The sequence below is a fragment of the Panthera onca genome, chromosome B3 (assembly GCF_046562875.1).
Source record: "Panthera onca isolate mPanOnc1 chromosome B3, mPanOnc1 haplotype 2, whole genome shotgun sequence".
Lineage (NCBI taxonomy): Eukaryota > Metazoa > Chordata > Mammalia > Carnivora > Felidae > Panthera > Panthera onca.
Window position 1 is genome coordinate 38,667,494 of NC_138344.1, and position 16,152 is coordinate 38,683,645.

The 16,152-nt window shown below is 44.5% G+C and overlaps 1 protein-coding gene across 3 annotated transcripts in view; it reads right to left on the reverse strand.

The window, feature by feature from the left end:
* MAP2K1 (mitogen-activated protein kinase kinase 1) overlaps window positions 1-16,152 on the reverse strand; it is a 78,987-nt gene that overhangs the window by 24,866 nt on the left and 37,969 nt on the right. For all 3 annotated transcript variants that reach the window (XM_078448754.2, XM_060618210.3, XM_060618211.3), the window contains exons 2-5: window positions 15,833-16,043; window positions 14,395-14,541; window positions 6,583-6,660; window positions 5,647-5,698 (exon numbers count right to left, since the gene is read on the reverse strand). In XM_078448754.2, coding sequence (XP_078304880.1) covers window positions 5,647-5,698; window positions 6,583-6,660; window positions 14,395-14,541; window positions 15,833-16,043 — 488 coding nt within the window. The remainder of the gene's footprint in view (window positions 1-5,646; window positions 5,699-6,582; window positions 6,661-14,394; window positions 14,542-15,832; window positions 16,044-16,152) is intronic.

Genomic DNA, 16,152 nt, shown 5'->3' on the forward strand with positions numbered 1-16,152 from the left:
GTCTCAGTGTCACCCTCACTCAGGTTTCCAGGAATCCTCCACTCACTGTTCTCGCCCAGCAATCATGTTGTGTAAGAATACCATTCCACAGCCCAGGCCTTACAGGGAATTCTTACAGGACTTCTGGAGAAGACGCCAACAGCAGGAGTCTGAAGAGTAGAGCAGTCAGGCCAGGCTGCCTGTACACACTGCTCATTGGAGCAGAAGTCCTAGTGACTTCCCCTCCTTAGCTGGGCAAGTAATGAACTCTCCAGCACAGATATCTGTCCAGAGAGTCGTCTGGCTCACAAAGCCACTCTTCATGCCAAAGAACAGTAATTGGTGGAGCCGGAAAAGAAATTCCTGAGAAAGTGGGGGCAGTACTGGGCAGAAGGGGAAAAGCAAGTCGCTTATTCCAGGAATGGGCTGAAACTTTCCTGTCTTCGGAACAGACATCAAGTTAGAACTCTCCATCAAGGACCCAGAGCATGGTACATGGAAGGCGGTGGGAAGAGAGAAACACAGGACTAGATTAAGGACTGCGTTAAAAGTAGAAGACACGAGTTCTTGGCCCAGTTTCCCTGTTGATTCCTGTGTGTTTCTGGCACAGGTTAATCACACATCCACCCATTTAACAACCCTTCAAGGGCAAGCTATCCTCTGCTGTTACGTTAGAGACTGGGGATACGGAGATGAGGGAGACATGTCCCCTGACTTGAGGAAACTCAGACTAGACAGAGAAAAACAAACTCTGAGCTGCGGTTTCCACAACTGAAAAATGGGCAAGAGACAAGGCTGCTGTCAACAGTAAATGAGAAAAGTCACTAAGGCACATAATACAGCACCTGGTACATAACAGATCCTCAATAAACTCATTATTTATTATAGTGAGAAAGGGATGGACACTGCACCAAAGGAATACAGAGAAGGAGCACTTAATCCACTTTGGGAAGAGGCTGGTTCCCGGAACGCTTCTTGAAAGACATGTCTGAGCTAAACGGTAACATTATTACCATGGTAACAATATAACTAAGCTAAACAGTAACGTTATTTATTAATAGCTTACTGACGAAGCCCTTTTAATTCTCACAAGCATAGGAAATAAGTGTGTAATTTGCAATTACTGCTCTTTGGCATGAAGGATCCTCATTTTACAGATGAATAAATAACTCAAGAGTTTACATATCCTGTATGTAAAAGACTTAAGATTTGAACTTGAACTGGCAGATCCCCAAGCCTTGGTGCTATACTTAAAAAGTTGAGCAGACTTAGTCTAGAAAAGATAGGAGTGTGAGGGATGGGGCGGGCTAGGGAAGTAAGGTTCCCAGGAAAGGCAAGTAATAATATGAGCACGGTGAGAACACACAAGGTACAGCTCGAAAAAGGAATGAAATGTCACTGGCTCTCAAGTTCTTCACAAACTACACGAAGGCATAAGGGAGGCAATTAGCCTTTGTCAGGCCCTTCTTTACGCAAACCCTGTTGCAAGTTGCTTTCCGTATGTCATTTCCTTAATCCTCACGATAACCTAGGAGTGGGCAGGAGGATTCAATTTTATACATGATACGATGGCTTTACGCCACCAGAGCTCTTTACAACACAAATGGCCCCTCCGAGTGAGATTGAGAGGTCATTCGCAGCCCTCGAACCCAGCCCCATGCTCAAAACATGTTCGTTTCTCCTCTCCTTTCAGTTACTCCTATTTCCTAGAAATTAATATACAAACAAAAATATTCTATCCTGGAACTCAGAGGTCTTAAAAAAAAAAGAATAAGGTCCACATACCGCCGGAAAAGCGTTCCCCACACAAGTCATACCACACCTCCTTATTGATATGTTTCTTAATGGCCATTAGAAAAAGGACATGGTAGCTAGTGCAGTTAGAAAGTAGAAGGCTTTCTACAGTTTTCCATTTGAAGATTAGAGTTTGACGCATATACACCTGTGAACCCACCACCAAAATCAAGATTTACTATTGTGATTACTCCAGAAAGTTCCCTCGTATTCCTTTGAAGGCAATCCCCACTCCAGCCCCCATAACCCTCAGGCAACCACTAACCTAAATACAAAGTTACTGTGGACTCATTACGTCTGTTGTAGATACTCATATAAATGGAATCATACAGTATATATTCTATTGTGTAGAGCTTATTTTTACTCAGCATGGTGTTTTTGAGATTCATCCAAACTGTTATCAACCGTTTGTTCGTTTTTATTGTTGAGCTGCATTCCGTTGTTTGAATATATCAAAATGTGTTTATTTCAATCGTCTGGTGATGAGTATTTTGGCTGTTTCTAGTATGGGACTATTGTAAATGAAGATGGCATGAACATTTGTTCACAAGTCTTTGTGTGGACAAACGTATTCATTTCTCTTAATATGGAGAAGTAGGGTTGATGGATTGATTGTATGGTTTAATTTTAAAAGAAACCACCAAACTCTCTTTCAAAGTGGTTGTCCCTTTTCCTGGCTGCTTTTAAGAAACTTGCTTTATCACTAGTTTTCAGCAACATCACTGTTTTTGTTTGCTTTGGTTTTTTTTTTTTTTTTACAGCGTTATTGGTATATAATTTTCATATAATAAACCCCAACACTTAAAGTGAATCATTTGATGAATCTATATATGTGATCGTCACCACAATTAAGATTATAAATGTATCGCCCCCACAAGTCTCCTTGTGCTCCTTTGTAATTCTTCCCTTCCTCCCCTTCCCTCACTCCCCAGGCAACCACAGATTTGCATTTCATCACTGCAGATCAGTTTGCAATTTCTAGAATTATATAAATGGAATCACACAGTATGTGCTCTTTTTTTGTCTGTTTTACTTTTTCACGTATCAATGGTTTCTTCTTTTTATTGCTGAGTAATATCCTAGCGTTTGGATGTACCACAATTTGTTTATCCATTCAACTACTGATGGACGTTTGGGTTATTTCTAGTTTTGGGCTTATACAAATAAAACTGCTCTGAACATTCATGGGCTCGAACGGACATATGCCTTCATTTCTTCAGGGAAAATCCTAAGAGTGAAATGGCTGCACGCAGAGTAGGCACATGCTTAATATTTTAGGAAACGGATAAGCTGCTTTTCAACATGCTTTGCACCATTTCACATTTCGGCCTGCAATGTCTGCGAGTTCCAGTTGCTGTGCATCCACAGTAACACATGGGCAGACTCTGCAGACGTTCCAGACATTCCAGTGGGTGTGGAAGCAGAGCTCACTGTGATCTGAATTTACATCTCCCTCATGACTAATGATATTCAATTATCTTTTCATGTGCTTATAAGCCACTCATCTATCTTCATTAGTAAAGTGTCTGTTCAAACGTTTACCCGTTTTTTCCAACCGGGTGATGTTTTTATTTTCACACTGTGAGAGGTCTTTATGTATTTTAGACAATGTCACTTGACAGACAAAGGTTTTGTCAATATCTTCTCTTCATGTGGCTTGACTTTTCATTTTTGTCAGTATCTTTTGAACAGCAAATGTTTTCATTTAGATGAACTTCAATTTCTTGACTTTTCCTTTACAGTTTGTGCCTTTTGTGACCTACTTAAAAACTCATGTTCAAACAGAGGTCACTAAGATAGTTTGTTTTCTTTCGAAAGTCTTATAGTTTTAACTCGTACAGTTAGATCTAAGATCCACTGAGAGTTCATCTTTGTTTACGGTGTGAGGTAATAGAGGGGGTTCATTTTTGTGCAAACGGATATACAGCTGTTCCAGAGTCATTTGTCGACAAGATTATCCTTCCACTACTGAACTACCTTGGAATCTTTGTCAAAACCCAACTGACTACATGTACGTGTCTATTTCTGAATTCGTCCTTCTGTTCTATTTGATCTGCTTAGCTTCACACCAACAGAACACTATTGATTATCACAGCTTTATAATAAATCTGGAAATCAGGTAGTCTAAGTGCCCCAACTTTGTTGTTGTTCTTCAGAGCTGTTTTGGCTATTCTAGGTCCTTTGCATTTGCACACACATTTCAGACACAATTGGTCAATTCTACAAATAGGTTACTGAGATTTTCAATGGGATGGCCTTCTATCTACACATCAATTAAAGCAAAACTGATGCCTTACCAATCCTGACAGTGGGGGTGGTTGCGTAACAATATGAACGTATTTACTGCCGGAAGTGTATGCTTAAAAATCATTAAGACAGTAAATTTTATGTTACGTATATTTTACAGTTTTTTTTTTAAAAGCAATTCCAATCTCAGGATTTTTCACCTAATCTACCATTGCTCCTAAGCCGGCGGGCTGATTCCACCAGCCCACCCCGCTCCTCCTCAGCCCTCCCCCTCCTTGAACTTGACACCCTTAACACACTGCAACGCGATCCACAGCACTGTGCCTTCCATTCTTCTGTCCTCTGGCTTCTTCATCTTTTTCTTTTTCCTAACAAGCTTTATTGAGGTATAATTTATATGTAATTTATATGCGAAGTGGTGCAAGTGGTCACAGCCACTGTAGCCGAAGGTTTGATGTTGGATAAATCCAGCCATCTACCACCTCAAGATAGAACGTTTCCAACCACCCCCCAAAAGTACCCTCATGCTTTTGATGTTCATTTCTCCCTGGACTTTCTGTCACTATAGATCCGTTGTTGTTTTCTCCATAATTTTATATAAACGGAAACAGTTTGTACTGTTGTGTATCAGGCTTCTTTCATGCAGCATAAATGTTATTTTGAGATTTAGCATCAGAAGCCTGTTCCTTTTCACCGGTGAATAGTATACTGTTACAGGAATATACTGTAATTTCTCTCTTTGCTGATTGAAGAACATTTTGGTTTTTTCTACCATGTATACAGCTGCTTTCAACATGTGTACAGGAATCTGTATGGACATACGTGTTTCATTTATCTTGGATACATATCTAAGAGTGTATTATCATACAGTAAGTGTGTATGTACCTTTCTTTAAAAAAAAAAAATCAGTTTCTTTTATAGTCAAGCTCACATCCAGTCAGTCATGGCTTTGGGTCTATGCACTGTCTAGTCCAGTGGGAGGATGGTGACACTGGCGATTGGGTAACTAAGCTCCCATTGGGGCTCCGGCCTGGGCTTACTGGGTGACCATGGCTGTCACAGCCTCAGCTAACAGGTGTAACCTGTAACAGGCCAGGCCAAAACAAGAGGGGGAACTTGCTGCCCTAGCCATCAAACTCACTAGTCAAAGACCTGGTGCGCCTGACTGGCTCAGTTAGTACAGTATGGGACTCTTGATCTCAGGGTCACGAGTTCAAGCCCCACCTTAGATGTAAAGATTACTTCAAAAATATCTAATAGTCGGGGCGCCTGGGTGGCTCAGTCGGTTGGGCGACCGACTTGGGCTCAGGTCATGATCTCGCAGTCCGTGAGTTCGAGCCCCGCATTGGGCTCTGTGCTGACAGCTCAGAGCCTGGAGCCTGTTTCGGATTCTGTGTCTCCCTCTCTCTCTGCCCCTCCCCCGTTCATGCTCTGTCTCTCTCTGTCTCAAAAATAAATAAACGTTAAAAAAAAAAATTAAAAATAAATAAATAGTCAAAGACTTGTTAATAAAAATTAAAAATACTATTCAATGGCTTTTACACCAAAACAAACACAAAAGAGGATGCAACAACTTTTGATTTCAGCTCAAATTCAAAGCATACTAACTAGCAAGTAATTTCTTACCTCTGTGCATAATCTTGTGCTTCTCCCTCAGGTATGTCAGACCTTTTATTACCTGGAGGAAAGACAATGTAACAAGATGGGAAACTGAAGTGGGGGTGGTTAAAATACAGTCGGCCTCTCTATTTTAAAATGATATAGAAAATATTTCAACTAACATCGCAAAATTGCCCTCTTCCCTTATTTTTTATTTGATTTCCAGCCTGTCATATCAAGAAAGCATCTTTTTAGATGATATATAGTTATTTTTAAGCAATGTTGATTATTGCAAGTTTATACAACTTTACAAACCCCTGTGCTTGGGGCTCCTGGATGGTTCAGTCGACTGAGCATCTGACTCTTGATTTTGGCTCAGGTCATGATCTCACGGTTCATGAGATTGAGCCCGTGTCAGACTGTGCTGACAGTGCACACAGACTGCTTGGGATTCTCTCTCTCTCTCTCTCTCTCTCTGCCCCTGTCCCTCTCGCTCACGTGCATACTCTCAAAGTAAATAAACTTATATAGGAAGGAAGGAAGGAAGGAAGGAAGAGAAACAAAGAAAGAAGAAAAAGGAAAAGAAAAAGAGGAAAGAAAAAGAGAAAAGAAAAAGAAAAAAGAAAACTTGTGCTTGGATTCGTTTTTTTTCTAAAGCTACAAATATAAAAAGAGGCCTTCTCCTGCCACAAATGGGAATTCTTTTGGATATCCCATCTATTTCTCCAGATACAGATTTTAAGATAAAGGAAGTCGCTTTTCTAGTTCTGGAGACAGAGACAGACAGAGGGAGAGAGTATGTTGTATCTAGGATTTAGACAGAGAAAATTCTAGTGAGAAAACCCCACTTTCCTTACAAACTTCCCTTAGCTAACTTACTATCTTCCTCCCTTGTCCATTTCCTGCCAACTCATTAACTTATCAATGAGGGAATTTGGAAGAAAAATTATACAATATACTCACAGCAATGCTAACTTTTCCTAAAATTTGTTCAGGAATTCTTCCAGCTTTCTTCAGGACTTGATCCAAGGAACCCCCATCCTAAGAACAAGAACACCAACCCATTTAGTGACAGTGTTTTTAACTATTCTTTCAAGTGTTAAACTTCGGCAGGAAAGTGAATGCCACATGTGGCAAATCCTCCTGGAAGGGTACCCTTTGGTTTGTTCCAGACCTCAAAGACAGAAATGTACAGCATTGTGGGAGCTATCAAATAACTAGAAACTCAAATCGTGAATAATCATCAAACAAAGGACTAATTCAGGGATCAAAAAAAAAAAAAAAAAAAAAAAAAAGACTTGCACTGGGGCACTTGGCTGGCTCAGTCAGTGGAATATGTGATTCCTGATCTCAGGGTTGTGAGTTCAAGCCCCATACTGGGTGTAGAGATTACTTAAAAATAAAATCTTAAAAAGGTTTGCACTGAACTGACAGAACAATGTATGGTTGGGACCAGAGGCTCTAGAGGCAAACTGTCTAAATTCACCAACTCTGTTGCTTCCTATCAGGAGAACTCTGACCAGGTTACTCACAACTTGTAAAATGGGGATGATATCTTAAAGCTATTAAAATAATTATAGGGCTATTATAAGTATTAAACAAGCTGGTACATATAAAGGTCTCAGAACAACATCTAGCCCACAGTAAGTGCTCGATAAATGTTAGCCATTTGATCATCAGCGTATGTCACAACTTGTATTGGAGATTGTCCTAAAAACTCACAGCTAATCGAAAGAAAAACGTCATAGAAAGCAACAATTCCTTCCACAAATCCTACCAAGTGCCGTGAACAGTGTTAGGTTCTATGGAAGATAAAGATACAAACAAAGAACTACTTCTTGTCCTTGTTAAATGTACAAACTAGTAGGGTGAATATACAGACTCTGAATATAATGAAACAGGATACAGGTTTAAGAAAACGTTACACATGCAGAAGAGAGAAGAAATTCTGACTTCACTTAAAAGATGGCATTTGAGTTTATGTCTTACTCAAAGAAGGAGTATGACTTCTATACCTGGAAAGGGGGAGGTACACGGCAGAAAGGGAGAATGCAACACACGACACAGGTGGGATATGAAGCCAGCCTCTGTGGGGCTCACGCACCACGGCCTTCTCATTCGTGGATTCTACACTGTAACCTGAGATCGTGAAGAAAAGCTTCACTCAAGGAACCCTGACGTAGGGAGGCACGGCTACATTCATAGGCCATGGCTTCCAGCTGCCAATTATCAGTCGCAATTTAAAATCATCCTCAGAAGTAGAGACAATTCGTGCAAATTCAGACTGATTTTTAGAGTATCTCATCTACACTGAGCAGTTACCAGTATCATCTATCATTTATTAACCACCTCTGTGAAAGGTTTAGGGATATGTGAGAAACTAGGGATAGAAAAAACTAGACACAGGAAGAAACACATACACACACACACACACACACACACACACACACACTCACACTCTGCCTGGGGAGACAAAACACTCAACAGGGCAAGGCACCTTAAATTCTCTTCTGAAACAAGGCAGGAACCGAACAGTGGAATGAGGAGAAGAGACATCACTACAGGTGCTCGGAGGAGGAAGCAATTCCTAGACAAAGTGGCAAAGGAAGGACTGGAAACAGGAGGGACACGGAAACCACCCCTCAGAAGCGGACGAGACATGGCCAAGCAGAAAGACATCCCTGTAAGCTTCCTGCCTCCAAAGTCACCCAGCCGCGATGACATATCCGGGAGCATAAGGTCACAGAACAAGGCACAACACGATTAAAAAGAAGGACAGAACATAATCCTACTCTTATAGACATAAAAAATTGTGTAACTCACACAAAACCAGAACATCCAAAGTGTCATCAATAGCTATTTCTAGTCTATGTAGGAAGACAATCAGGGATTTTGGTTGCATGATAGTTTCTTCTCCGGGCTTTTCTAGGGTTTATAAATTTTCTACAATGAACAAATGTTTTGCCCTTTTAAATTACTGAATTCCTTTAAGAGAGTGGAGAATTAAAATCTACAATCGATTCAGAGCACTTACTGAGCATCCATTTTGTGCAAAGGCACTGTAAGATAGATACAACACTGCTTTCTTTTGAGACAGTGAGAAACTAAGATTCATTCAGGGGTACAGACTCCTCAGGAAATGTCTACTAAAATAATGCTAAAAAAATAGATTATCCACTGAAAGATTCTAAGCTTACGCAAAGGAGCGTTGGACTAATCACTTTCTGTCACAGTCAACTCTGGATCACAGATGTTGAGGGAAAAGAAAGCAGGTCAGGTGTGAATTCTCAGGTGCACCTGAATACCCCCAAACATGTTTGTCTTCTATTAACGGTGGGCGGGTCAGTTGACCCAGGAGCACGATGGAAGATCCTAAATTTCAACCTAAAATTTCCTATGTGCCATACTTTCCACCCAGACAGGAGGAATCACTGACCTAGAACCCAACAGAACTCCCCTGGGAACACATTTATTTTTCCAAGAGTCCTTGGAAGAGCCCTGCCCGAGCTGTGACCCAGGCTGAGGTGTGAGTCACCCTGTGAGCCTGGCTGCCTTCACGATGCTGCAGATCCCTGGTGGCCGAGTCAGGACATCAGAGCCCAGGTAACCACACCCAAGTCTCCCAGAAACATAATAGCACCTCTCAGTTTCCTTCGCCAATGGGAAGAGGAACTCCAGCGCACAAAGTTTCCAAGCCATTTCTCTTTTGCTTCCAGTTGAATGTGGTTTCAGATCCTTTGTTTGATCGGCTGCCTGATTATCAGGGAGGAGGACTATGCACTGAAAACTAGGTAACAAAGCAACTCTGTCAAAATCTGATTCAAATGAGGTAGAAATGCTAACCCCGTGGTTCTCAGGTTCCACAGCCTAGGACAGCGGGCAGCCCAGCTCACACTTTTCCCTGGGGTTGTGGTACATATTCCTGTTAAAAAGGAAAAAAACTCGGCTCTCTTTCCTTTCACCTCCTTCAGAGCTATAAGCAGAGTTACAGTGTGAACAATGGGATTAGCAAGATTCAAGAAGCATGAACCACCGTCAGAATTACCCAGGGCTGCCTCCAACTCACCTTACAACCTTTTAATTCCACTTCACTGTTGCCAAGAACTTGCCTTCCCTGACTAAAGCTGCTGAAACTGTGCTTATTTTTAGAAGGTAATTATTAACTAAGTCAATGGCGCTTTTGTGAAGGTTTTCTATAGAAGAGACAAATGCTTTGGGGGGGGGGGGGGGGAATCAAAAGCTTTTCCTCCTGCATGAGAACCACCAGCCCTGAGTCCTCAGTTCTCTGGGTGCTCAGCTACCACCTGAGCAGGAATCTACCTCCCCAAAGGCAAGAGCATTCCTGTTCTGACCGGGGGCCATCCATTTACTCCTTGAGTCTCAAAAATTCAGACTGGGCAGCACAAGCACAGTTTACTTCTACAAAAGTCAGCCCCTGGCTGAGTGCTTTAGAAGATGGGGCCCAATGGATGCCAGTGACACAAATTCACTTTAAAATGCGTCTAAGAAATGATGTGAGCGATGGACAGATAGATGGGCAACATGTGGTAAAGCAAACATAGCAGAACAGTAATTGCAGAATCTAGGTGGGGGGTTTACAGTGTACATTATACAGTTCCTTCACCTTGCTTTGTGTTTGAAACTGTCATGATAAAAAGCTGGGGGAAATGTTAATGACCTAGAACACACAAGGACTGTGACATACACAGAAACAAAGAACCTCTGAAGGTGGGATGTGGTTAATGAACAGAGCTCTACGTGACACCTTTGAGAGGTGGAAGCTGAGACAAAGCAGAAATACCCAAAGAGAAGTAGCCACCAGCAGTCAGAATTTTCCTGTCAGAGGAGGCCAGGATGGGAGCTCTCCTGCAGAAAGGCCTACTCCGGGACCAAGAAGGGGTGAGAGGGTCCAGGGTTAGACCAGAGAGCTACTCTGGAGCATGGCTGCCTGGATTTCAGGCCACAACAGCTTCACTACAGGGTTCCACCTCTGGTAGCTCTGAGCCTCTCCACTAAAATTAACAGACTGTTCCAGCTGCTCTCTGGGCCTATGGATATCTAGGAACAGAAGACTCTATTGTGGACTCCAAGGCCTAACTCTCTCCCACTGGGTCCCAGGCCTGTCCATGCCCTCCGCCATCCTGGCCTCCTTCATTCGACCGCTCAACACCTATCACCTAATAGATGCCAAACACCGTGCTTGGCCTTCAAAAGGTTTTGACCCTCCCACCTTCTGAAAGCCAGTTTTCTAGGCTCAGGCCCCTCCCTGGGTAACTCCAGAGATATCTCCTGCTTCAGAGACTTATGAGGGAGGATCCTACCCTACCCACAGAGCCAAATCCACTGGAGGAACGCTGACCTGCAGATACTGAAACTGGGCCAAGAGAACGGGAAGCCAACCCTTGTCATGTCCTGAGTCATCTTGTCCTCTTGGAGGGAAGGGTTGGGTGGCAAGGACAGACCAAGAGGTACAAAGGTTGTGATCAGTATCTATGAATCCAAAGTGGATGAAGGATTTCACAATGAGCAAGCCTCACCACAGATCAATTTAAGACAAATTAAAAAAAAAAAAAAAAAACTGAACTGCACATAGCAAGAGGTGAAATAAGGCTAATAAAACAGGTTCCAGCAAGTTGTGAATAAATGAAAAGGCCACTGCCTATCCATGTTTGGGGCCTAATCCTAACGTCTGAAGCAAGCACCATGGAGTTCAATCATGCTCATCCTACAGACAGCGCCCTGGTTCCTCTAACAAAGGGAGAATTCCGAGTTGCACGAAACTTGGAGGTAACTCAGGAAAGAATCTGATTGTGCCAAAGACCGCAGGCGTGAGACGACACACACTTGGGGCTCAGAAGCCCTTCCATCCACACTGACAACTCACTTACGAAGGCCCAAGAACACAGCCATCCAGCATATAAACAGCTCTGGGGAACAGAGAGACTACTCTCAATGTCTCCATTCCCCCAGCCGCTCATGTGGCACCCTGCACATAACAGGCACAAAAGTAAGAGTTGGTGAAGCTGAACCCATGTTGATGAACTAACGTAAACCCTGACTGGCTACAAGTGCCAAAAACCACAGAAACACAGGATGTTAGGGTAGGGAGGGGTCCCCAGAGAAGATCTGGTCCAAACACTGCTCTGCAGAGAAAACCCTGAGAGAGTATCAAATTTAAAGACAACAGACCTAGTTAGAGACATTGGTTAGAATTTAGCTTTGTGGGAATGCAAGCTGGTGCAGCCACTCCGGAAAACAGTATGGAGGTTCCTCAAAAAACTAAAAATAGAACTACCCTACGACCCAGCAATGGCACTCCTAGGCATTTCTCCATGGGATACAGGTGTGCTGTTTCAAAGGGACACGTGCACCCCCATGTTTATAGCAGTACTATCAACAATAGCCAAAGTATGGAAAGAGCCCAAATGTCCATCGATGGATGAATGGATAAAGAAGATGTGGTATATATATATATATATATATATGATGGAGTATTACTCGGCAATCAAAAAGAATGAAATCTTGCCATTTGCAACTACGCAGATGGAACTGGAGGGTATTATGCTAAGTGAAATTAGTCTGTCAGAGAAAGACAAAAATCATATGGCTTCACTCCTATGAGGACTTTAAGAGACAAAACAGATGAACATAAGGGAAGGGAAACAAAAATAGTATAAAAACAGGGAGGGGGACAAAACGTAAGAGACTCATTAATATGGAGAACAAACTGAGGGTTGCTGGAGGGGTTGTCGGGGGGTGGGGGGGGAGATGGTCAGAATTTAGCTCTGACACTTACTGGTTATATAACCTAAGCTAATTACTAAGCCTCTAGAGGCCTTGTTCCCTCGCCCACCTCAAGGAGGGTGGTCAACATTGCATCACATGACAGGGCTGATGTGATTAATAACTTACATAACATGGCAAGGACTCACCAAGCGGTAGAAAATGGGAAAGCTAGTTACTACCATGTCTACCCATGCTGCACTCACCTCCCATTATTTTGGCAACACCTAAGAGAAAAAAGGCCTTTCCGGTCACTGGTTTATCACCATTGCCTCCACCCTCCACCCTCCACCCTCTTCTGGTTTTCAAGGAACCTCCATTGCCAATTACACATCTTCATCCAAAACTCTGGGCTAGAGCTAGAAAACCAACCATCATCAGCACAAAAAGCCCAAGAAACCCAAAGCTTAAGGAACACCCTCCCCTCCCTTGGCCTGCACCCCACCAAAGGGAGGCTAAGACCCAAAGGGAAAATATCAGTACCCCAGGTCTGGGTGAGGACCAAACCAGAAATGTTCATGTGCTTCGCACAGAGGCTGCTTCCCTCCCATTCAAGCAAGAGGAACGAGAGCTTTCTTGGGAACCTTCAGGAGCGCAGGAGACGTTCCAGGTTCTATGTTCCATATGGCACCACAAAAGTTGGGCAGACGCCGGCCACCATACGTATGGCACTTCCTGACGATTAACATGAACAGAAGTTCAACATAATGGGGCGCCAGCAACGGACAAACCTCCTGGGGAGGGTTCTCCTGGAGTTCATGAAGACCATGCCTGGGGGCTCTCTCCAGAGGTCAGAGCAGAGCCAGGGTCTGGAAGGAAGTGGAGAAGCTGAGGGACACTCTGCCAGACCGAGGGCTCAAAGTTCAGCAGCCCTAAGCTCGCCGACTCAGTCATGTCAGCCCTCATCCCTGAGGTGTCAGCGACAGTGAGAATAAGGCAACGTCTACCATTCGCACGAGACAAGCTTGGGGTCGGTGTGCCGGAAGGCTTACTCTGCTATTTTCACCAATCCTCACCGCAACGAGGTCCGAGGTCCGTATGGTAATGGCCATTTTGCAAATGAGGAAAGGGAGAATGAGAAAGATAAAGAAACCTGCCCAAGGTCCTGACGAGAAGGTGACATCTGTAAACAAATCATTATTGAGCGCCTGCTGGGTGCCAGGGCTATTCTGGGCTTTGGAGACACAGTGGCAAACAAGACAGTGTCTACTCGGATTTTTGTGGAGAAGGGAGATATGAATAAACATCTCAGATTCCAAAGTCCCCTGGTGCCTAATGGGGACAGGAAAAAATAGCCATCACGAAGCCAGCCTGTCTCTCTGAAATTCTGGGCATCAAGAATGGAAACAGAGCCCCAATCACTATCCAGTGGATTCAACAAAGTACAGGCACTGGGGCCCAACAGCCTTGGTTTAAATTCTGCCAATTCCACTTACTAGCTGCATGACCTCGGTCAAGTTATTAACTTCTCTGAGCCTCAGTTTCCTCATTTGTAAAATGCAGATGATCTACCCATCCAATAAGGCTGTTGCAAAAATGCAATAAAATATTAATATGCGTAGGGTAGTCCAGGCTATAAAACCCGATAAATATTAGTTTACTAGTATGAGTATTGCTAGATTATTGTTGTAGATGCTGTTATTAGTCAGTCACCAGAAAGAGAAGGGACTCCAGGCAGCTAATGGTACCAAGATTGGCAGCTCACATCCACACAATTAGCCCCTAAATTCCCTCTCACTTGCCTTCTCTGATGTGCATCAAGTGACATTACTTCTCTGCACACCCAAAGAACCCCTCCAGACTGTCCTTAAAGCAGATTATAGACTCTGAGGACAGGGATGTTTCAGCTTCAAAGCCCAGATGCCCAAGACGGTGATGTGGATCCAGGGAGGAAAAGGGAGGCAGCTGGTCCCAAACCAAAGACAAGACCAGAGCCATTCAGCCATCCAGCTCCTAGGCTGTTGCTCCAGAGGCTGATGGGTTACCACATACCATGTGCTCCATACAGATACTGATCTCGCCGTCGCTGTAGAACGCGCCATAGAAGCCCACGATGTATGGGGAGTTGCACTCATGTAGAACCTGCAGCTCCCGTATGATCTGGTTCCGGATTGCAGGTTTGATCTCCAGGTGAATTAGCTGGGGAAAGAAAAGTGGGAGGAAGAGATGTTTTAAAAACATACGGATGGATGAATGAAAGCCTTCTTAAATGCTTAAGCTCTTACAGGTGGGAGGAGAGGACACAGGCACGTTTTAACAAGTCTCTGCCCGACCAAAGCACTCAGTGCCAACCTGCCATGGCAGGTAATGGTACGGGAGGAGCCATAATGAGGGGAAGACGGCTGTGCCTCCGCTCCTAGGAGCCAAGAGTGAGGAAGGGGGGGCTCACCCCTCCCAAGCACAAAGCTGAAAGGAGCATTTCCTCTAAAAGGAGCCGGGAAGCCGAGAGAGGAAGACAAAGCAGCCTGAGGAGCCGGCTGGCACTCGGGGGCTGTAGAAGTGGAGGGGTAGGAAGGACTGAGAGTGCGGACCCAAGCTGCCCGGGGAGCTTCCCTTGACTTCAGGAGCCTGATGTGGTTGAGATTTGGCCAGGGCCTCAGGTGCCACCCATGTCCCTCTCATGTTGCCCCTTGTTTCCTCCGGGCAGACAGGGGACAGACACAACAAACATAGGAAATGGTTGCTGAATGAGATGAAGCTTCCAGAAAGGGCCGCCGACAAGGAGTGAGTGTCAGAGGACATGGAAACCAGGGGTTATCAGCATGGGCTGGAGTGACCGGTGAAAGCTAGACAAGAGGCGGGCCATGAAGACGGGCGCTGTTTGAAAAGATGGAAGGAGCAGCCTGAGCAAAAATACGTGGACGGAAGTAAGCGTGGTGTGCCGGAGAACACAGAAGGGCCGGGCCTCGCTGGAGCAGGGGCTGTGTGCAGAAAGGGGAGTCCAGCTCGGACACTGCCTGCCACGGAGGGGAGCAGAGATGCTCCCTGCAGGACGGTGAGGGGGAAGCAGCGGTAGGGCCGGGGCCAGGCAAACAACTTGAAAGCAGGGTCTGGTGCATCGCCGGGGCTGCCTAAATGCAAGCAGCTTCTGCTGCACCAGATAATGGCAAACAGGCACCCTTGCATTCTTTCCAAAGCACGCAGAAAGCTCGCAAAGGTCACTTGCTGTTATTTTCCAGTCTGGGGATGGGGATAAATACCCTAACACACCATCAGTGTGTTTATCCTATAATCTGATAGATGACAGGAGCTCAAAATTCAAACAGCACAACAAGGTACTGAGTGAAAAATCCATCTTCCTTCCACCCTTGTCCCCAGACCCCCGATCTTCCAAGAGAGAATGCAATCACCTATTCACCAAGTGAATTCACCTAATCACCAACCTGATTCAGTACTTTTTTCTTTCTTTTTATTTTTTGAGTGGCCTCACCTTTCTGGCCATGACCAGGCCAGACGGCTTATGGGAGACCTTGAACACCACACCACCGTTGCCGGCGCCCAGCTCGCTGATCTTCTCGAAGTCGTCATCCTTCAATTCCCCGACCTTCTGCTTCTGGGTAAGAAAGGCCTCCAGGCGCTTCCGTTGCTGCTCATCGAGCTCCAGCTCCTCCAGCTTCTTCTGCAAGGCCTCCAGGTTGGTCCTGTCCCAAAGAGGGAACATGAGTCAGAACCGGCATCAGAGAGGCCCCCCAGAGGAGCACCTGTGCTATGGCGAGCACTAGCTCTGGGGCCGGACTGGAGAACGAATGG